General features: G+C 52.4%; 2 protein-coding genes across 8 annotated transcripts in view; one reads left to right on the top strand and one right to left on the bottom strand.

The window, feature by feature from the left end:
* The window catches only part of fryl (furry homolog, like), a 130,497-nt gene extending 114,887 nt beyond the window's left edge, over positions 1-15,610 (top strand). For 5 of the 7 annotated variants that reach the window (XM_036522869.1, XM_036522868.1, XM_036522865.1 and 2 more), the window contains 9 exons: positions 1,134-1,447; positions 3,555-3,762; positions 5,563-5,712; positions 7,673-7,771; positions 9,695-9,763; positions 11,272-11,289; positions 12,318-12,428; positions 14,919-15,112; positions 15,231-15,610. In XM_036522869.1, coding sequence (XP_036378762.1) covers positions 1,134-1,447; positions 3,555-3,762; positions 5,563-5,712; positions 7,673-7,771; positions 9,695-9,763; positions 11,272-11,289; positions 12,318-12,428; positions 14,919-15,112; positions 15,231-15,477 — 1,410 coding nt within the window. In that variant the 3' untranslated portion in view covers positions 15,478-15,610. The remainder of the gene's footprint in view (positions 1-1,133; positions 1,448-3,554; positions 3,763-5,562; positions 5,713-7,672; positions 7,772-9,694; positions 9,764-11,271; positions 11,290-12,317; positions 12,429-14,918; positions 15,113-15,230) is intronic. The other 2 variants (XM_036522866.1, XM_036522871.1) reach the window with 1 other exon arrangement.
* A 3,655-nt stretch (positions 15,611-19,265) lies between these two features.
* zar1 (zygote arrest 1) lies at positions 19,266-20,852 on the bottom strand. Its single transcript, XM_036522804.1, has 4 exons — positions 20,178-20,852; positions 19,698-19,790; positions 19,505-19,579; positions 19,266-19,423 (listed from the first exon to the last, which is right to left on the bottom strand). Exons 1-4 carry the CDS (start codon positions 20,850-20,852, stop codon positions 19,280-19,282), a joined length of 987 nt encoding a protein of 328 aa, XP_036378697.1. The 3' UTR covers positions 19,266-19,279.
* Positions 20,853-21,361: the final 509 nt, after the last annotated feature.

The raw sequence follows: 21,361 nt of genomic DNA, 5'->3' as shown, positions 1-21,361 counted from the left end.
TGAGAGAATCTGTGTACGGAAGCGCTAACCTGCTGCATACTGCTCTGTGCTAACCTACTAACAGCAGCTGCTTTTCCTTTCTCACACAGGAAACGGGAACTGACACACACATTGAGAGGCGCATGGGACATTGTTTTGTGCTACAGATATAGGCGTGTTTGATGTGTGTGGAGAGTTGGTGTGGGTCGTCCCTCTGGTTAAACCAGCAGAGAGAAAAAGCTGTGGGTTTCCAGATGGTGGCGGCAGTTAGCGTGTGAGCTACACACCCGCCTGAGCTAGATCGTGCAATGTGTGTGTGCGTGTGTGCGTGTGTGTGCGCGCGCATGCATGCATGCATGTGCGTGTGTGCTTTGGAGTGTTGGAGTGTTGGATCGTGTTTGTGCTGACCTCCTCAGTGTACAGTCCCTTTGGGCTGCATAGTGAGGGTGAGGGTGAGGTAGTCTGAGTCCCCAGGTCTAAAGGGGGGGGGCTGGTGGTGCCTGAATGTGAACTGAAGGGTATCTGTGCATCAGAATGGCAGGCTAATGTAATGACTTCCAGAAAGGCCTCAGATAAAACCATCAATACTATGAGTCACCAGCGTTTATGGCAGCCCTGTGTCTCTAAAAGCTTTCGCTAATAACATGCATTACAAACCTGCTGGCTACCAGCCATTTTTAATGGACTTAAACAAAAAAAAAAAAAAAAGCCACACACTTTCTCAATTAAAGCTACCCAGGGCTTCTCTCTGCTCTGCGCAGTGAAGTGTACTGGATGCAGAGAAATTTGGTAAATCAAATTAACGGCTGCGTCATGTTTCTCATAACTCTGGGACGTAAGGCGCGTGATGCGCGCTCTGAATGTAGCGATGACGTTTACTTCCTGTTGGCAGCAGTGACTGACCCCTCCTGTGGCATTCACGTCTGTGGCTCTGCAGGGCCCCTGACGTCCGGGGCCGCTGTTGCAGACCCACGCTGGCCGTCTGTTCGCTGCTGTCTCTCTGTAACGGAAGCACAGTCTCCAGAATGTTCTGAGGAAAGAGCCGCTGACGACACAGGAGGGCTGGGTGCTCCAATCGCAGATGCGCCCGTCCCTGTTGGCTGTCTGCTGTGTGCTGACCGGCGCCCCCCCCCCTCTGGCTGTGTGCTGTGCAGGACGTCAGCGTGACGGCGGCGGATGAGCTGAGCAGCAGCGTGAGCGAGGACACAGGATTCTGCAGCGCCCCCCTGCTGCCCCCTGATCCCCCGGAGCTGCCCGACCCCCCTGATCCCCAGGATGACCTGGACCCGGCGGCCCCGCCCCCGGCGACCGACAGCCCCCCCGGGTCACTGTGCGAGGACGACGGCGCCCCGCCCCTGGCTCCCGACAGCCCCCCCGCCTCCATCTGTGAGGAGGACGTGACGCTGGCCCTGAAGGAGCTCGATGAGAGGTGTGAGGAGGAAGAGGCCGACTTCTCCGGGCTGTCCAGGTGCGAACATTTACCTGTGTGTGAGAGAATGCGCACCTGTCTGAGTGTATGAGAGTTTACCTGTCAGAGAGATTACGTGTATGTGGGTGGGGGAGTGTTTCCCCCTGCTGGCGGTGGAAGAGAATGCACAGTGTAGCTCAGAGGCAGAAGGTTCAGGATTCTGTTGGCGCGTTTTAGCGTCTGTTAGCTGAGATGGTGGCAGAGTAGGACACACTGTCTGATCACTCGGCTGTGTTCTCAGAGTACGGTCTCTGCTGGCCAGGCGCCAGGTGGGCAGAGGGTCACTGCATGGCCCCCTCAGTCACCTTAAGTATAAAAAGTGAATGGGAGCTGTGATTAGCAGAGTGTCCTGCTCTGATGAATTGGCGTCTCTGGCGCTGTGCCGCTCTGAAGGTGGGCCAGCACTGGGCACAGGACACCGAGCACAGCCAAGACCACAACTGGCCCTTCATTCATTCAGTCTCAGCCTGCAACACTCTCACATACTCTCTCATACACACTCTCACCCTGCCTTAAGGAGGAACGAGCGTGAGGCTGTGGCTGCAGGAAGTCCTGGCTGTGTTAGGATGTGACGCTGACGCAGCAGGCAGTGTGTGAGGATGTGACGCTGACGCAGCAGGCAGTGTGTTAGGATGTGACGCTGACGCAGCAGGCAGTGTGTTAGGATGTGACGCTGACGCAGCAGGCAGTGTGTGAGGATGTGACGCTGACGCAGCAGGCAGTGTGTGAGGATGCAGCAGGCAGTGTGTGAGGATGCAGCAGGCAGTGTGTGAGGATGTGACGCTGACGCAGCAGGCAGTGTGTGAGGATGCAGCAGGCAGTGTGTGAGGATGTGACACTGACACAGCAGGCAGTGTGTGAGGATGCAGCAGGCAGTGTGTGAGGATGCAGCAGGCAGTGTGTGAGGATGCAGCAGGCAGTGTGTGAGGATGCAGGAGGCAGTGTGTGAGGATGTGACACTGACGCAGCAGGCAGTGTGTGAGGATGCAGCAGGCAGTGTGTGAGGATGTGACACTGACACAGCAGGCAGTGAGGATGCAGCAGGCAGTGTGTGAGGATGCAGCAGGCAGTGTGTGAGGATGCAGCAGGCAGTGTGTGGGGATGTGACACTGACGCAGCAGGCAGTGTGTGAGGATGCAGCAGGCAGTGTGTGGGGATGTGACACTGACGCAGCAGGCAGTGTGTGAGGATGCAGCAGGCAGTGTGTGAGGATGCAGCAGGCAGTGTGTGAGGATGTGACGCTGACGCAGCAGGCAGTGTGTTAGGATGCAGCAGGCAGTGTGTGAGGATGCAGCAGGCAGTGTGTGAGGATGTGACGCTGACGCAGCAGGCAGTGTGTGAGGATGCAGCAGGCAGTGTGTGAGGATGCAGCAGGCAGTGTGTGAGGATGTGACGCTGACGCAGCAGGCAGTGTGTGAGGATGCAGCAGGCAGTGTGTGAGGATGCAGCAGGCAGTGTGTGAGGATGCAGCAGGCAGTGTGTGAGGATGTGACACTGACGCAGCAGGCAGTGTGGGTAGTAGCAGAGCGCTGCCGCAGCCTGGCCCATCTGCATGTGGCTGCAGGACTGCCAGGATGAGGGTGATCTCTCCCACCGTCAGCACCAGCAGCCTCAGATACATTTACTCTGTCTGCTTCATCAGGCTGTTCGGGCCGGCTGGCCTGTGAGTATCAGCACCGTGTGTGTGTGTGTGTGTGTGTGTGTGTGTGTGTGAGTGAGTGAGAGAGAGAGAGAGTGTCTGTGTGTGTGTGTGTGTATTGAGTGCTGTTGGATGAGAGACTGCACTGTAGCTCTATAGGAGGCAAGGCGCTGCAGCATAACACAGCTACTGCAGCTCATCTGCAGTCAGAGAGACAGATTGTGTGAGAGCATGTGTGTGTGTGAGTGAATAAGTAAATGTATGTTTGTATCCATATGTGAAGTAGATCTTTGTGTGTGCATACATGCATGTGTAAGAGTGTGCGTATGTGTGTGACCGCGTGTGTGTATGAGCATGTGTGTGTAAGTATGTGAGCATGTGTGTTAAGTATGTGAGCCTGTGTGTGTGTGTGTGTGTGTGTGTGTGTGTGTATCGGTAATTATGGTCAATCTGTGTCTCTGCCTCCAGTCAGGATGAAGGAGATCCGGATGGGTTCCCAGAAACCCAGGCGTCTCCGCCGCCCTCGCCCTTTCTCTCCGCCATCTTAGCGGCCTTCCAGCCTGTGGCTTATGAGGATGAGGAGGATGCCTGGCGTTGCCATGTCAACCAGATGCTGTCAGACACGGATGGATCCTCTGCTGTCCACACCTTCCATGTGTTCTCCCGGCTCTTTCAGGTGAGCGAGACTGTTGTGTCAGTGACTGAGAGAGAGAGACATGCTGTGTCAGTGACTGAGAGAGAGAGACATGCTGTGTCAGTGACAGAGAGAGAGACGTGCTGTTTCAGTGAGAGGGAGAGAGAGACGTGCTGTTTCAGTGAGAGGGAGAGAGAGACGTGCTGTTTCAGTGAGAGGGAGAGAGAGAGACGTGCTGTTTCAGTGAGAGGGAGAGAGAGAGACGTGCTGTTTCAGTGAGAGGGAGAGAGAGACGTGCTGTTTCATTGAGAGGGAGAGAGAGAGATGTGCTGTTTCAGTGAGAGAGAGAGAGACATGTGCTGTTTCAGTGAGAGGGAGAGAGAGACGTGCTGTTTCAGTGAGAGGGAGAGAGAGAGAGACGTGCTGTTTCAGTGAGAGGGAGAGAGAGACGTGCTGTTTCAGTGAGAGAGAGAGAGACGTGCTGTTTCAGTGAGAGGGAGAGAGAGACGTGCTGTTTCAGTGAGAGGGAGAGAGAGATGTGCTGTTTCAGTGAGAGAGAGAGAGAGACGTGCTGTTTCAGTGAGAGAGAGAGAGACATGTGCTGTTTCAGTGAGAGGGAGAGAGAGACGTGCTGTTTCAGTGAGAGAGAGAGAGACGTGCTGTTTCAGTGAGAGGGAGAGAGAGACGTGCTGTTTCAGTGAGAGAGAGAGAGACATGTGCTGTTTCAGTGAGAGAGAGAGAGACATGTGCTGTTTCAGTGAGAGGGAGAGAGAGACGTGCTGTTTCAGTGAGAGGGAGAGAGAGAGAGACGTCCTGTTTCAGTGAGAGGGAGAGAGAGACGTGCTGTTTCAGTGAGAGGGAGAGGGAGAGAGACGTGCTGTTTCAGTGAGAGGGAGAGAGAGACGTGCTGTTTCAGTGAGAGGGAGAGAGAGACGTGCTGTTTCAGTGAGAGGGAGAGAGACGTGCTGTTTCAGTGAGAGGGAGAGAGAGAGAGAGATGTGCTGTTTCAGTGAGAGGGAGAGAGAGAGAGACGTGCTGTTTCAGTGAGAGGGAGAGAGAGAGAGACGTGCTGTTTCAGTGAGAGGGAGAGAGAGACGTGCACTTTCCGTGAGAGGGAGAGAGACGTGCTGTTTCAGTGAGAGGGAGAGAGAGAGACGTGCTGTTTCAGTGAGAGGGGGAGAGAGAGAGACGTGCTGTTTCAGTGAGAGGGAGAGAGAGAGAGACGTGCTGTTTCAGTGAGAGGGGGAGAGAGAGACGTGCTGTTTCAGTGAGAGGGAGAGAGAGAGAGACGTGCTGTTTCAGTGAGAGGGAGAGAGAGACGTGCACTTTCCGTGAGAGGGAGAGAGACGTGCTGTTTCAGTGAGAGGGGGAGAGAGAGACGTGCTGTTTCAGTGAGAGGGAGAGAGAGAGAGAGACGTGCTGTTTCAGTGAGAGGGAGAGAGAGACGTGCACTTTCCGTGAGAGGGAGAGAGACGTGCTGTTTCAGTGAGAGGGAGAGAGAGAGACGTGCTGTTTCAGTGAGAGGGGGAGAGAGAGACGTGCTGTTTCAGTGAGAGGGAGAGAGAGAGACGTGCTGTTTCAGTAAGAGGGAGAGAGAGAGAGAGATGTGCTGTTTCAGTGAGAGGGAGAGAGAGAGACGTGCTGTTTCAGTGAGAGGGGGAGAGAGAGACGTGCTGTTTCAGTGAGAGGGAGAGAGAGAGACGTGCTGTTTCAGTAAGAGGGAGAGAGAGAGACGTGCTGTTTCAGTGTGAGTGAGGGGGAGAAACATGTCGCTGTGGGTGGGTGTGTGTGTTCCTGGTGCTAACTGTGTGTGTTCCTGGCGCTCACTGTGTGTGGCTGCAGAGCATTCAGCGGAAGTTCGGCTCACTAACCCACGCCTCGGTCAGTTTCCTGGGGGAGAGCCTGCAGCACATTGGGGAGAAGTTCCGCAGCTCGCTGGAGGTGATGATGACCTGCTCCGAGTGTCCCACCGTCTTTGTGGATGCAGAGACGGTGAGTCCACACCCTAAAGGCTTTCAGACGTTCCTGAACCAATCCCATGACAAGCCTGAGTATGAAATGAGACGGATGTGCTAATGGTGTTCAGGCAGTTTGGAACTTACAAGTGTCATGTTCATACAGCATAGACAGAGACTCAGCTGTGGCTTCAGTGCCAGTGTCCTCTGTGACTCCTCATTGTTTGGTCTGTTTTCAGTATCAGTGTTTGTTGTGTCAGTGTAGTTTCCTTTAGTGCTGCCCCCGACCAAAGATTTTCCTAGTTGACTAGTAGTTGTTAGTTCAAGCCATTAGTCGACTAATTGTCGCACTTTCTGACATTAATTTAAATATTTAAATATATATATTTTTTTTGGGACATCAGAAAATGGTTTGAGTTCCAGGGCTGAGAAAGTTATAAGTAACATTGTTAACAGTGTGCTACGTTACAGAGAAATACAAAACCGTAATGAGCCTTTAAAATATAAATTTTACAAGCGTACGCACGAAGCCGCCTGTTAACGACAATGCTAACGGGAAAAGCGGTAACGATTCTGAATGTGTCGGAACAGCCAGCAAGGAGACTGAGCATTTTGTTAATTTATTTCATCACAGTATAACATAACACAACTTATGAACGTGTAACACCAACACAATGACCTATAAAACAAATGATAAATAAAAGACAAAACATGAAGTTAAACATGCAGTACACAAGGTAATTTAGCTTCCCCAGTCCCCACGAACACTTGGAAAAGCCTAATAGCGCATATGACAATATATTTATTTAGCTGTAACAGCCTTAACTTTGCAATTCGTTAATGTTAATTAGGCCATTAATTATTTAGCCTAATGGAAAAACCCTTTCGCGCGTATGGTCACACCTGTGTGATTAGCCATTTAGTGCGTATGCTAAAACCAGTGCGATTAGAACACTAGATTGGAAGAAATTCTAGCTGATTTTAACTTTGAAGAAACAGTGATTTAACGTTAAAAATATAGCAAATGCTAACCATAAAACTATGAGAAGCTTAATAACGCTAATGAGAACATAACAAACCATGGTAACAGCGCTCTACATTGAATAAAAATAAGTTACGTACGAAAGGGATAATAACGTTAGGCTACTTAGCTGGGATGGAAGTAACACTTTTCAGAAAAACTTCATTTTAAAAGATAACGTTAACAGACAGAAAGTAATTTTCATTTGTGATCAACAACTCTCGTGTGTGTTCTGTCAATACCAAGGTGCTATTCTATACAAATGTGGAACAACTTAGATATAATAATATAGTAAGTGTAGTTGTTATTGTAGAGGGACGAAAGAAACAACTGTTACAGTCGTTCCAACAATCGTTCCTGACAGTTTAACCTGACTTGCTTCTAAACTGAGAAACTCTGATATGGAAAACTTCAGGATGTGTTCGAGTACTAATTAATCTGTCAGATGATCATGACTATGACACATGAAACAATATACGCAACTTGTCATTCAAAAAAAAAAAAAAAAACGCTTGAGTGAATTTACTTTTCGTGATCGAAAACAGCTTCTCGGTATAACTCCACAAAAGTATGATGTATCCACGCGGGGATACATCATACGTCGTACATTTTTCGGGGTTCTGGTAAGTGCTGCATGCTGTACATGCTGACACAGTCAGGCATATCAGACTTTTATGGGCTCGGAGAAAATCGTGGTGTTACTTTCGTCCCGTGTTAGTTTCGCACCGGCTCTCCCCTACATGTTTAAGATGATAAATCATGTTTGAGGTAGACGAATGATAGGCAAATCTTTGCATGCAGAGTTTGCATGTCACCTTCTTGGGGTCGTCCTTTACACGCTCTAAATAATCCCACACTTTGGATGATTTCGCCTGGTTTTGGCAATGATCTGTGTTCTCTGTTGGCAGAGCAGTGCTTTCAGTGTTGATTTTGTCAGTGTTGTTCCTCATGACGGTCTCTGTTCTCTGGTTTCCAGCTGGTGTCCTGCGGGCTGCTGGAGACTCTGAAGTTCAGTGTTCTGGAGCTGCAGGAGCACCTGGACACCTATAACGGCAAGAGGGAGGCGGCCCAACAGGTGAGGGCTCTTCCCCCAGTCTCACCCCGTGAGCACGCTGTGAGGCGAGTGAGTGTAGGGGACAGGTGATCTCTCGAAGCCTTGAGCCGGGCACAGCCCGACCGCTCAGAAGTTAGCCTGTTGTCCAGCCACGCAGCTGTTTAGCCGTTAGCCAATAGCTGGTTCACACTGACAATTAAACACTTTTACACAGACAATGACAAGTTACGCTGAGATCGTTAACAGTTGAACAACAATTGACCGGTTCAGATGCATTTCACTGAAGTATGTTGATCAGCTCTTGATAGCTCTGGATTAAAGACAAAAAGGTCATGGAAAGAGGTATTTTAATGATTGACATACATTAACTGCTAAAACACATTCGGTTTTTGGGCGAAGGCAGGTGAAGGCTCTCTTTTGCAACCTGCAGTAGTGTGTTCGTAGGCGTTTTATCATATTGCGTCTCTGATAAGTACCGCACTATGAAAAAAAGTTAAATTATAAAACGACAATGGTGTCAAGTAAAAGCAGTCATTGTTGGAAATCTAGTCTGGGACGTTTTCAGGTTTCACTAAAGTGTAAAACATTAAAACCATCTCACCTGAAGTGCTTAAATGAAGTGGTGTCAGATGCTCTGTAGTGCCGCATGAGACAAAAGGAATCAGCTGCAGATGGTCCTCAAGTTTAAGGATGAAACCACCACAAGCAGGTTCTGGACCATCACCTTGTGTAAAGGTTCTTCCCCTGCTCTGAGATCAGAGTGATGGGTAATTTGGGGGAGGAGGGCTTTGAGGGTCATTAGACAGGTGTCAGATGTACAGACGCTGGGTCTCTGGCCTCCTGTTTGAGCTGGTGGAGGTGAGCAGAGCCTCTGGGGCTTTATGCAAGCGAACTCAGGGAGTGGAACGATGCTGGGGTCAGAAAGCACCTCCGCTTTGACCTCCCTGCTGTCAGAGTCAGCATGGTCTTCCTCCTGCTCGCGCTCCGCCAATCAGGCAGGGTCCGCACCGGCCCGGGTCTGTCAGGGAGGGGGTGGGCACACCAGCCTGGGTCTGTCGGGGAGGGGGTGGGTGCGCCGGCCTGGGTCTGTCGGGGAGGGGGTGGGTGCGCCGGCCCGGGTCTGTCGGGGAGGGGGTGGGCACACCAGCCTGGGTCTGTCGGGGAGGGGGGTGGGCGCGCCGACCTGAGTCTGTCGGGGAGGGGGTGCAGACAGATGGGAGAGATCAGATAGCGGGAGGGGCCTGGAAGTGGGGCCGCTGATTGAATGAGACAGGCGCAGTCCCTGGAGGATCCAGCCCCGCCCTCCTCGCTCCAGTAGGCCCTTTAATTCGCTAAGTACAGCGCTCTTATTCAATTTACTGCCTGGGATACGGTACCCCCACCCCTTACACTCCCCCAGAGCTCCCTGGCAGGGGTGGGGAGGGGGAATCTATCATTTAAGGATGACTGTGTGTATGCACAAGCATGTGTGTGCGCATGTGATAGTATCAGTATTCGTGTGTGTGTGTGTCTCTGTATTCTTCAATGAGTGTGTGTATGCATGCATGTGGATGTCTGTGTGTGTGGTATCAATCACTCAATAATCAATCAAATTTAATTTGTTATAGTGTTATTTGTATATAGTTATTTGTTTCTACAATAAAGATTTTTCAGAGGGAACCAGATTTTCCTGAGGGAGTCAAAAAAAACCCAGGGCAAGTTGTAAGACATTACTGTATAGGTGGTATCAGTCATGCTGTGAGACTTTGTACAGATGGTGTCAGTCACGCTGTAAAACATTAGTCTGCAGGTGGTATCAGTCATGCTGTAAGACACTAGTGTACAGGTGGTGTCAGTGCTCTCCGGGGTCTCGGCTGTGTGAGTGGAATTGTCCAGTGGGGTGCCGTTGTGGTGATGCCATGCACAGGGGAGTGACCGGCTTTCCTCTAACTCCTCTGTCTGCAGTGGCTGGACAACTGCGTGAAAACCTTCGGGGAGAAGGACAGCCCCTCTCGGCCCAATACGCAAGCCCAGGTAAGGACAGCACACTGGCACCAAGCCGGACAACACTGCGCGCTGTGTGTGGAAGCCTTCAGAGGTGTGCGCGTTTATGCTGTAGCGTTCAGATATATGATGAGTGAATTTGACAGGAGGGAGATGGATCATGCGTTAGACATCTTGCCCATACGCAAATTGACCATCTTTGCTTTTCAAACTTTTCAAACTGGGTCCCAAAGGGACCCTTTTTAACCATCTTTTCAACATTCACGTTTCCAGTGGCAGTGTGCGTTCCGTTAGATTGGGACAGGTAGGAAGCAGATCCACTCTGTGTGGATCTGGTGCCCTTGTTTAGCTATAGGACTGAGAGTGGTTCCTGGGGATGCTTTTTCCTAATAACTGCACTGGGTTCATTAGCTCAGACCAAGAGTGATGGTTTATACCCTCTCTGATGAGCCCTGGGTCTCTGAGTGTCTAATATCAAGATGTTTACCGCTCACTGATTTGCCATGGGGCCGCGGGCGCGTCTGCCAGCTTGGGCGAGACTGGCAGCTGGGTGCCGGCTGTCAGCAGTCTGTCGCCCAAGCGCAGAGATTCCTCTGAATGGGACAGTCCCTTTGCCTCCCCCCGGCGCAGTGCTCCCAAGGCGCGGCGCGGCCCCTGCCGGTCTTCTCCTCTCTCTCCCAAAACAGGGGGGGGGGGGGTGCGGCTGACGCCCCTCAGACCCCCACAGCGCTCCCGCCAGCCTCTGCAGGGGTGTTGAAGGACAGCCCGAACGGGACGGAGTGTTACCAGCGCTCTCGCGAGTTACACTAGCGCTTGGAATACAGTGCCGTCCCCCTACCCGGGTCACCTCAGGGCTGTGCTGGCTTTCCCGCCGTTTTTGGCAGTGAGATCAGCACAGCTACCCTCAGATGGCTGCAGCGTTCGCGGACTCTCCTTCCAGCCAACCGGCGGCTTGATTAAACCCTCAAACCCGTTCCGGGGTCCTACAGGGGACTTAAAACCCGCTGGAATCAAAGCCCAGGCCGTCCCGCTGTCTGTGGCCATGTGTGAGAGTGCGTGACCCGTCAATGTACAGCTTCCTTACTGGATGTTGCAGTCAGACAGTGATCTGCTGGGCGTTGCAGTCGGACAGTGCTGATGAACATTCCAGCACCAGGGTTTACCTACAACAGTAACAGCTAGACTTTCCCAAACTCTGATGTCCTGATCTGTTGTCTGCGTAAACTCTTAAGGGCCTGCTACTTGCATCTTCCACCTCCTCGGAATGGCTGTCTCTTCTCTCTCTAATGAAACACTGTGCTGGGTCGTGCGATTTGTGTGACTGTGATTTGCTTGAATGGCGCTGTTCGGTATACTGGTGCTGTGGTTTCTGCCCTCTTTGAAACCTACTGTTTTGAGTGCAGGGAACGTGGTTTTGCGATTACCCTTCTCTGCTCAGATGCTGTTCCTGGTCCAGTAGTTAAAAGCTGACTAATCCTCGGTCTTTCTTCTCTTCCTCTTGTTTGTTGTTTTCGTGACCTGCTCTCCCTCTTGCTTAGCGAATGGAAACTCTAGCAGTAAGTGGTTTCTTCAATACTAGAGTCTCTAATCATGTTGGATGGCCGAATGACCATTTCCATCCCTGTCAGCGTGCGTTTGCGCAGTTCTGCGCAGCCATTCCATGCCTTCAGCCCCACCCCCCCCCCACCCCCGATCACGGGACAGTCTCTGCCCACTCCCCTCATGAGTTTACGCATATTTATGCTTTTCTCAGAATAATCATTATTTAACCCTCTCTTACCATGCTGCTGATTTCCAGAAGACGTTTGCATTAACACCTCCCTGGCCTTCAATGGAAGAATTTGACACGCACTGTACAATCTACCCACATTTGTTGAAAAAACATGGTCGTAGAGATTTAACCATTGAAAGGCCATTGCGTGCGAGAGGTATTGAAAGGCGTGGGAGGAGAGTATGGCTGAATCCATCCTAAATGTTGCATGCTCATTCCTTCATCGCCTTTTTCTCTCCGTTTACCACCGGGAGAGAAACACGGCGCACACGCCGCGGGGCGGGGCGTGTTCGGCCACTGAGGCGTTGTCGCCGTCGCCATTAGCGACAGTTCTGTGCCTCAGCGGCTTGTTAACTCTGCCATCTTCTCCCCCCCGTGCCTAACCCAGGAACTCCATCTCTGATTTCCCCATCTCAGTATGAGTGGTGCTCCGTCTCCGATTGGCTCACGTCAGTCTGAGTGGAGCTCCGTCTCCGATTGGCTCACGTCAGTCTGAGTGGTGCTCCGTCTCCGATTGGCCCACGTCAGTCTGAGTGGAGCTCCGTCTCCGATTGGCCCACGTCAGTCTGAGTGGAGCTCCGTCTCCGATTGGCCCACGTCAGTCTGAGTGGAGCTCCGTCTCCGATTGGCCCACGTCAGTCTGAGTGGAGCTCCGTCTCTGTTTGGCCCATCTCAGTCTGAATGGAATGGCTGATGTTGCCTCTTTTATGATGCCTTTTCAGGTAAACCTTTCCCTCTCTCTCTCTTTCCTCTCCCTCTCTCTCTCCCTCCCTCCCTCTCTCCCTCCCCACCTCCTGCTCTCCCTCCCTGCAGGAGCTGGAGTTATGTCGCAGGCTGTATAAATTGCACTTCCAGTTGCTGCTGCTCTTCCAGGCATACTGCAAGCTCATCAACCGAGTGGACACCATAAAGAAAGAGGCAGAGGTAAGGGGCAGGGCTAGACCGACACCAGTATAGGCGCGGAGGTGTTGGGGGGGAGGGGTTGGGACTTCTGGGGAGCATTTAAGGTTGTGGGGGGTCGCAGGGTGGGTGCTGTCAGGCGATGGAAGCACACTGTTTTTCCCCTCCTTCCAGAGATGGTTATCTGTAATTGGTCTTCATGCCGTCTCAGGAGATCAGCAGTGACACAGAGGCAGGGCGCCTGGAGCATGCGAAATACAGAGCGACAGAGCAGCTCTGAGGCAACTCTTCTCTCCCTGCGCCCCATGCTGTGCACGCCCCCAGTCCCCACCCCACAGAGACTCCACCCACTCCTCTCCCCCACAGAGACTCCGTCCACTCCTCTCCCCCACGGAGACTCCGTCCACTCCTCTCCCCCACAGAGACTCCACCCGCTCCCCTCCCCCACGGAGACTCCGTCCACTCCTCTCCCCCACGGAGACTCCGTCCACTCCTCTCCCCCACAGAGACTCCGTCCACTCCTCTCCCCCACAGAGACTCCGTCCACTCCTCTCCCCCACGGAGACTCCGTCCACTCCCCTCCCCCACAGGGTCTCAACCCACTCCCTCACCTACAAGAGACTCCGTCCACTCCTCTCCCCCACGGAGACTCCGTCCACTCCTCTCCCCCACAGAGACTCCGTCCACTCCTCTCCCCCACAGAGACTCCACCCGCTCCCCTCCCCCACGGAGACTCCGTCCACTCCTCTCCCCCACGGAGACTCCGTCCACTCCTCTCCCCCACGGAGACTCCGTCCACTCCTCTCCCCCACGGAGACTCCGTCCACTCCTCTCCCCCACGGAGACTCCGTCCACTCCTCTCCCCCACAGAGACTCCGTCCACTCCTCTCCCCCACGGAGACTCCGTCCACTCCTCTCCCCCACGGAGACTCCACCCACTCCTCTCCCCCACAGGGTCTCAACCCACTCCCTCACCTACAAGAGACTCCGCCCGCTCTGCTCCCCCACGGAGACTCCACCCACTCCCCTCCCCCACAGGGTCTCAACCCACTCCCTCACCTACAAGAGACTCCGTCCACTCCTCTCCCCCACGGAGACTCCACCCACTCCCCTCCCCCACAGGGTCTCAACCCACTCCTTCACCTACAAGAGACTCCGTCCACTCCTCTCCCCCACGGAGACTCCACCCACTCCTCTCCCCCACAGGGTCTCAACCCACTCCCTCACCTACAAGAGACTCCGCCCGCTCTGCTCCCCCACGGAGACTCCGTCCACTCCTCTCCCCCACGGAGACTCCACCCACTCCCCTCCCCCACAGGGTCTCAACCCACTCCCTCACCTACAAGAGACTCCGTCCACTCCTCTCCCCCACGGAGACTCCACCCACTCCCCTCCCCCACAGGGTCTCAACCCACTCCCTCACCTACAAGAGACTCCGTCCACTCCTCTCCCCCACGGAGACTCCACCCACTCCCCTCCCCCACAGGGTCTCAACCCACTCCTTCACCTACAAGAGACTCCGTCCACTCCTCTCCCCCACGGAGACTCCACCCACTCCCCTCCCCCACAGGGTCTCAACCCACTCCTTCACCTACAAGAGACTCCGTCCACTCCTCTCCCCCACGGAGACTCCACCCACTCCCCTCCCCCACAGGGTCTCAACCCACTCCTTCACCTACAAGAGACTCCGTCCACTCCTCTCCCCCACGGAGACTCCACCCACTCCCCTCTCCCACAGGGTCTCAACCCACTCCCTCACCTACAAGAGACTCCGCCCGCTCTGCTCCCCCACGGAGACTCCACCCGCTCCCCTCCCCCACAGGGTCTCAACCCACTCCTTCTCCTACAAGAGACTCCGCCCACTCTGCTCCCCCACGGAGACTCCACCCACTCCCCTCCCCCACAGGGTCTCAACCCACTCCTTCACCTACAAGAGACTCCGCCCGCTCTGCTCCCCTACAGTGTCTCCACCCTCTCCCCTTTCCCATAGAAAAGAGTGCTCCTCACCACATTGCACTGATCTCCCACACACTTTATTTTGCCTGTGTAAGTCAAAATCCCAGCCACACACCTTACAAGTAGGGGGCGTAGTGACACACCTTACAAGTATGGGGGCGACAGTGGCTCAGGAGATAGCGCAGTCGACTGGGGATTGGAAGGTCCCTGGTTCGAATCTGGCTCATCCTGGCAGAGTGTCGAAGTGTCCTTGAGCAAGACACTGAACCCCCAACAGCTCCCAGTGGCCAGTTGGTAAGCCTGTATAGCAGCCTCTGCCACTGGTAGGTAGATGTGAGGCATATAACTGTAAAGTGCTTTGAGTACTCAAATGAGTAGAAAAGCGCTATATAAATGCAGTCCATTTACCATTTTACAAGTAACCCTTTCAAATACCTGCAGCATCTAATCACAGGTAACCCTTTCTGGTGTTTGTGAGATGACATCCCTGCATGTGGGACTAAGAGTGGCATCTGCAGGTTCTGCTCTGACCCATTTGTCTGCTGGTCCATCTTGTAGGTCATCAACATGTCAGAGGAGCTGGCCCTGTTGGAGAGCTGTCTGAAGAAGGCAGAGGCAGCAGCTGACGGACAAGAGGATGTGGGTGTGTCCGAGGTGGCACAGGCCAACACTGAGACGGCCATTCAATCGCTGATCGAGACGCTGAAAGCTCGGGACTTCAGCTCCGCCCTCGCACAGGTCAAAGCCTTCAGGTAAGTGCGGCCGGCTTACTTGCAGAGCATACTTGCGTACCTGGCGTTTTCATCTTGTCTGTCTGTAATGGCTTCGGTATTACCCACAATGCATCTCTTTCCCTCCCGCCTCCCGCAGGTCTCTGTGGCCAAATGACATTTTCGGCAGCGCTGGGGACGACGCGGTGCAGACGCTCCAGCACATCTACTTCCGGCACCAAAGCCTGGGCCAGACAGGCTGCCTGGCGGTGCTGGGCCCCAGCCAGGACCTGTCCCAGGCCAGCACCCAGCTGATGGAGCTCAACCTGCAGATCCGAGAGGCGCTGCGGCAGGTGCACCGCGTCCAGCGGCCGGCCCTCAGCTCGCTACTGAGCACCGGCTTCTGAGACGCCTGACCGGATTCGCCCCGCGGGTCACGGGAGAGACCCCGTGGATAAGGGCTAAAGGATGCGTGGGAATGTTTGCAACTTTCATGTGACTTCTTTCCTCAGCCAATCAACTGGCGGAGCTGCATAAACCCGGGGGGGGGGGGGGGGGGGGGGGGGGTGCGCGGCCCGGGGGGGGGGAGGATGATGCTGAAACTGGAAGCTTTTTTGGCGGAGCGACCTTCAGGCGTCCCTCGGCCGCCAAAAGGGGATCATTCAGCATGCGCACTGCAGATTCGGGGTGGGGGTGGGGGGGGGTGGTCTTTTAGCCAGGGTAACACGTGTAGCTGAGAGTGCAAGGTGTGCGAGTGAGTGGACTGTTTGTGTTGTCCTTGGTTCGTTAAAACACACAAGACAAATCTTTTTTTTTTCTCTTCAAAAGCATGCTTGAAAAAGAAAGCACTGCAAGAATATTTTTTTGAGAAATTATTTTTATTAGAGCTAACATCCTCCTAGGTTGTAAATGTTAGGATATTTAACCTGTAATTGTAACTCCAGAGTCTTGCTGGGGGCTGTAAAAAGGATCTGTCTCACTCCCTTTAGGGGGCGCCTCTAAAGAACGCTGATTATAGCTAACCAAAAAGTAGCTGCCTTTATAGCATATATATCTGTGTGTGCGTGTGTGTACATATGCAAGCAGATATGTACACACATACATTGACACATACACATGTAAGTGCAGACTGGCTACATTCATTATGAAAACATCAATAACTTATTTTACTCTGTATATATTTTAGAAATGTATAGTGTAAAAGCAGTATTTTTTCTTGTACATTTGTGCAATGCACTGTTAATGCAGAATAGGTGTATAAAGCTAATGCAAAAAAAAGAAACCAGATAGAAAAATTCACTAATTAATCGTTCCATCATTATAATCTTACCCAAATATCATTTTCTCGACCAAACGGGGACTGGCTGTGGTAGCGGTCCACATTCGGAGGGGTCAGAGGTCAGCGCTCCACGTCAGGAAACGACCTCACGGCGGCAGGAAGAGGAGGGGGTCTGTGTATTCTCACTTCCTGTTCGACAGCCCCACCAGCCCAGTCATATGCATTCCTCTGTCCACTGTGATCTCCATGTTGGCCCTTTTCCCCGGAGCAGGCTGCGCTGACACTGTGTCGCAGCTGTACGTTCTGCACGGAAACCGGCCCGTGTTCATCCATGTTGGCTCTGCTGTGCTTCTGAAGGCCACTGTGCTCGCTGCCGATCTGCAGGATATGAACTGATATCTGAAAGTTTAGGAAAAAAAAAAAAAAAAACCTGTCGTGGCACATTTAATACGATCACTGTATTCATTCCTCACAAGAGAGACTTCTATTGGCTGTTTGGTACTTTTGAATGCTGTTCTTAATTATTTAATGGATATATTATTTACTGGGAAATAGTTTTTATTTCAAGGTGCATTAAAATTTTCATTTTTTGTTTCATTTTAGTGTTCTTCCCATCAATCTTCCCAGCCTTCTCCTTAGAGATCTGAAAACCTGATCTCGTGTGTTCAGCTAATGTGTGTGGAATCTGACCAGATTTGCCATGGGAAGTCAGGGAGCAAAAGTGCTCTAAAAGGTGATGTCACTTCCTGTATAGTGGCACCTCTGAGTCTGTATCCCCTGTTCACAGCGTCCCATCCTTCTGAAGTGTCACCCACATACCCTTTTACGTTTCAGGATAACACTGTACGTGATTATGTATCCATACAGGACCATTCAAGCAAAGCAAAATCCTTCATTAAAAACCTAAAACATCCTTTGCAAGCCGTGTCTTATTGGGTTGTGTGTTGTGAGTCTGCTGCAGGGATTAGACACTGGCCTGATGTAGCGACCCAGGGGTCTGGAGCTGGGTTAGAACCACTGACAAACTCCCACAGGGCCCACTGCAGGCTGACACTTTCTGCCTTGTGTGAATTAAATGTGCTGGTTTAGAGCACAGTATGACTGAATGTGATGTCATTATTTTACCATGGCTCTGATTAGCTGTTCCCGCCTGCAGCTTGACGGATGGATTTATATTTAAGACGCTAGCAGCCAGCGGGAGCTGTGCGGCGTGGTGGTCAGGAGCAGGGTAACCCATGACTGCAGCACCCATGAGGGAGGCGCTTAACCAGACGTGCTTTAGTTCAGATCCAACTGTTAAACTAAGATATGTAAATCACTATTATCCAGAGCATCTGCTAACTAATAGTAATGTGATGTAATCTGAATCGCTCCAGTAAATATCCAGATGTAAAAATGGGTAATATGTCACTGGTAATGAGTTTAAGTACAATAGTCCTGTGTAGGGTTGGAATCACCTAACTGATAGTTACAGTCTCAGCTCCATTCCTGCACCTGTGTGTGTGTGAGAGAGAGAATGAGAGTCAAATGTTTTGACCAACAGAGAAAGGGTCAGACCTCTTCGGCTTACTGGGTGAGTTCCTCACTTGTACCTGGACTCTGATCCAGAACCACACCTGAGCTCACAGGTCCAGAAGGACCAGATAGGTGTGAGCCATACGGCAGCAGCTCCACCTCACCTGCCATATTCTGGCTCATCCTCGTTCCCCTTGCAGGCGTGAAAGCAGCAGCAAGGGTGTGGTCCTGGACTGGGCCAAGGAGTTTGGACCGCACACGTGACTCCACCATGCCAGGGGCCAGCCAGAGCGGCCCAGTGATGGACCTAGTCGGGTTTGTCGTCTTCAGTGAAATGTGAATCTGACTGCCAGATGGATTGTAATGGCAGCCTGTAGCACTCGGGAGGTAGAATCCCCCTTCCCGGTTTAGGGGTGTCGGTGAGAAACGTGCACCCTGCACATCAAAGCAGGATGGCGGTTTCATATCCATTCAGCTAGGACAGCAGCCATCAAGCACCGACGGTACAGCGTGACAGCAACACAGCAACGCACTCGGGAATCTACCACTCCCCGACCCCCCCCCCCACCACCACTCCAGTTCCGCACCAGCACTGTTTTTCCCAGAGGAGCAAATCGGCCGGAAAACCCCACGCCTGTGAAGCGGGCGCCGCCGCCCGAGCCATCGAGCACGATTAGCAGCACAGTCCTTCACCGTGCAGCTCTGGGGAGGAGAGCGTTAACTGCCAGGTCCACTCTCCTTTCGCCCTCAGAGTCCCAGTGCCACCCAGGCATCTGAAGCAAAAAAAAAAAAAAATCCCTCAGAGTGATGCCATGTGAAGTTATTCTGCTACACTCCCTCAGGAGCTGCACAGACCTGTACAGAATTCAGGCCAATAGCTTCAATCCCCGCTTCATACCAGTAACACCCCTACCATTCCCTCAGCAAAGGTGGTCAGAACTGGGGATGGCAGTGCAGCATAGTGGTAAGGAGCAGGGCTCATAACCAAAAGGTTGCTGGTTTAGTTCCCCACAGGGACACTGCTGCTGTGCCCTTGGGCAAGGTACTTCACCTACAATTGCCTCAGTAAATATCCAGTTGTATGAATGGATATTGTAAAAACTAGTCTATATTACTGGCATTTAGTAGATGCGCTTACCCAGAACCATGTAGATAATGTACCCCCCCCCCACTCCCCCACTCCCTCAGCAACATGACCCTCACCAGGCCTTGACCAGAGACTGCACCAAGATGCCCGCTTCTCAAAGCAGATTTGATGGGACAGAAACTACAGAACACAGTGCTGGTTATTGCCGTTTTATTTAACATTGCTTTTGCCTTCCTGCGACCAACTTAAACAGTCAGAGGACCCGAAGCCTCGTTCGGGAGCCGCACCTCCAGGTCCCGCTGGGGGGGGGGGGGGGGACCGCCCGTCCTCAGATGATGTACTTGAAGCTGAAGGTGCTGTCGCAGGACAGGCGCTTGCCCTTGCACCTGCCACAGAGGTCCTGCCGATGGGGCCGCTTGGGGTCCACGTGGCGCAGCATCACCGGGCATCTGCAGCGCACCCGCTTACAGCTCTGTCGTGACAAGCATTGCATCAGGGAGGGCGTCGCCGCCGGGAGGAAAGCCGCCGTGCTGCCTTTTAATTCTCCGCTCACCTGGCATGTGATGTCTTCCACGCGGTAGGGGTTGAACGCCTTCTGACACGTTCTGCAGAACTGCTTGAAGTAAACCTGCTCTCACACACACACACACACACACACACACACACACACACACACACACACACTCTCAATAACGACACAGCTTCGACAGCCAGAGGTTTGTACAATGCAGGAGTTCCTCGCTCACCTTGCTCGTGCCTTGCACGCACCAGACGTAGGCGCTCTCCCACCGCAAGTTGCAGTCCCTGCAGTGGTAGTAGCCGTACTTCTGCTCCAGAAACTGCGGACAAACGAATCATCCGTTAACAAAGCGCAGCACACGAAACGCCTGCAACCAGAGCAACGGGTCCCTGTTCCATTTCCTTTACCCGAGTGCGCTTTTCAGAGATGAAAGGGTTCGCTCCCCGTTTATATAGTAGATTCTCACCTCCCGTTTCGTTTACCACGTGACATTATTCAAGATTTGCGCCCCTGAACTGGGTATTAATGGCTGTAAATTTCTTGTATACAAGAGTCGACAGGTAAAGGGAAACTATCCTGACAACTAAGACTGACAACTGTTCTAAAACTACAAGTACGAATATCCAAAACTAGTTGGCCTAATTATGATGGAGACTATATCAGGCAGCTGAGTTTTCCTGTGCTTTTACCAGGACTAGCAGCTCACCTGAAACTTCACCCGCGCCTTTGATTTTGCTCCATCTTCACCCTTCTGAATTTCCTCCGCTTTCCTCGGTTGCTCGTCCGGGCCTTCTTTTTCGGAAGTCACCTTTCCGTCCGTGGGCTTCTGCGCTTCTTCCCCCGTAGTCTGACGCTCACCCTCCAGACCCTCGCCTTTCTCTGCGGTTTCGGTTGCCTCCCCAGCCGGCGCAGGTTCCGCCTCGTCTTTGTCCGGCTCCAGGAAGGATGTCAACCTCCTGGACGCGATTGGGGAATAAACGGCCAAAGTTCGGGGATAGCGAACGGTGCTGCTAACGGGACTTCCAGGCGCCTGGGTGTCCGCCTTCCTCCGCAGAGCTCCGCGCTTCCTGGCGAAAAGGGGACGCGGTCCCAAAGAACACTGCACGGAGACGTCGGTTTTGGGGTTGACCTGCACGCCGACGTCTTTGGTGTTGGCCTTTCGCAGCCTGGGCGTGAGGTCGGGGTTGATCTGGGAAAGGATGGATTTCAGCTGTGCTCGCTGGTGGTTGTCAAAGTAAGTCTCCGCGTCGCCATAATTCGCCAGGTAACTCTTCTGCCTCCAGCCGACCCCTCTGGATTTTGAGTTGAGATACCTGCAGGAGTAAGGGTTATATGATGAATACAGGTAGCTGTCTATTGACTCGTCACCATACGTAGCCATTTTGTTTCAGCCAACCTTGGTAAATTGTTTGAACAATTTAAGTAGGCAGCCGGTAGTGGAGGCGATATAATTACTTTCATTGGGCACAGGTGCGTTTAGCTGTTCAATCCAATCTGAGTCATGGTGTCCAACCTGCAATTCCCTGTCTGCACAGCCAGTCGGGAATGGAAGGAGACAATCAAACACAAAATAACGAAGTGCTCATAATGCCTTGATTTTATTTATATATAATTCACTATACATATGATAAACATTTACACAATTGTACATTTTATTTGCGATTTTGTGTTTTTTTTTTTTACGACGCACCGTGGATTGCTGTAATCCCGTGCTAATACGTACTTTATTGTAGGTTATTATAAATTGCATTCACTTTTTCTGTACCCTATCACATCTGCAGAACTGCCAGCTCCGAGCTCACGAGCAAAGTGGTCCCGATGGGGTTGATTGATAAAGATGATTTCATACTGTAACAGGTTAGAACGTGTAATTGATTCTAAAGCCAGTGA

The sequence above is a fragment of the Megalops cyprinoides genome, chromosome 2 (assembly GCF_013368585.1).
Source record: "Megalops cyprinoides isolate fMegCyp1 chromosome 2, fMegCyp1.pri, whole genome shotgun sequence".
NCBI lineage: Eukaryota > Metazoa > Chordata > Actinopteri > Elopiformes > Megalopidae > Megalops > Megalops cyprinoides.
This window is presented reverse-complemented; position numbering and strand designations above follow the sequence as displayed.

What these genes read in the sequence shown, in the direction of transcription:
- zar1 (XM_036522804.1), bottom strand. Translation starts at nt 20,852, where the DNA reads ATGGCTACGTATGGTGACGAGTCAATAGACAGCTACCTGTATTCATCA. An exon ending in AGGCGCGGGTGAAGTTTCAG is followed by an intron (nt 19,791 to 20,177) that starts GTGAGCTGCTAG and finishes GTTTGTCCGCAG; the next exon opens with TTTCTGGAGCAGAAGTACGG. An exon ending in TGGAAGACATCACATGCCAG is followed by an intron (nt 19,424 to 19,504) that starts GTGAGCGGAGAA and finishes TTGTCACGACAG; the next exon opens with AGCTGTAAGCGGGTGCGCTG.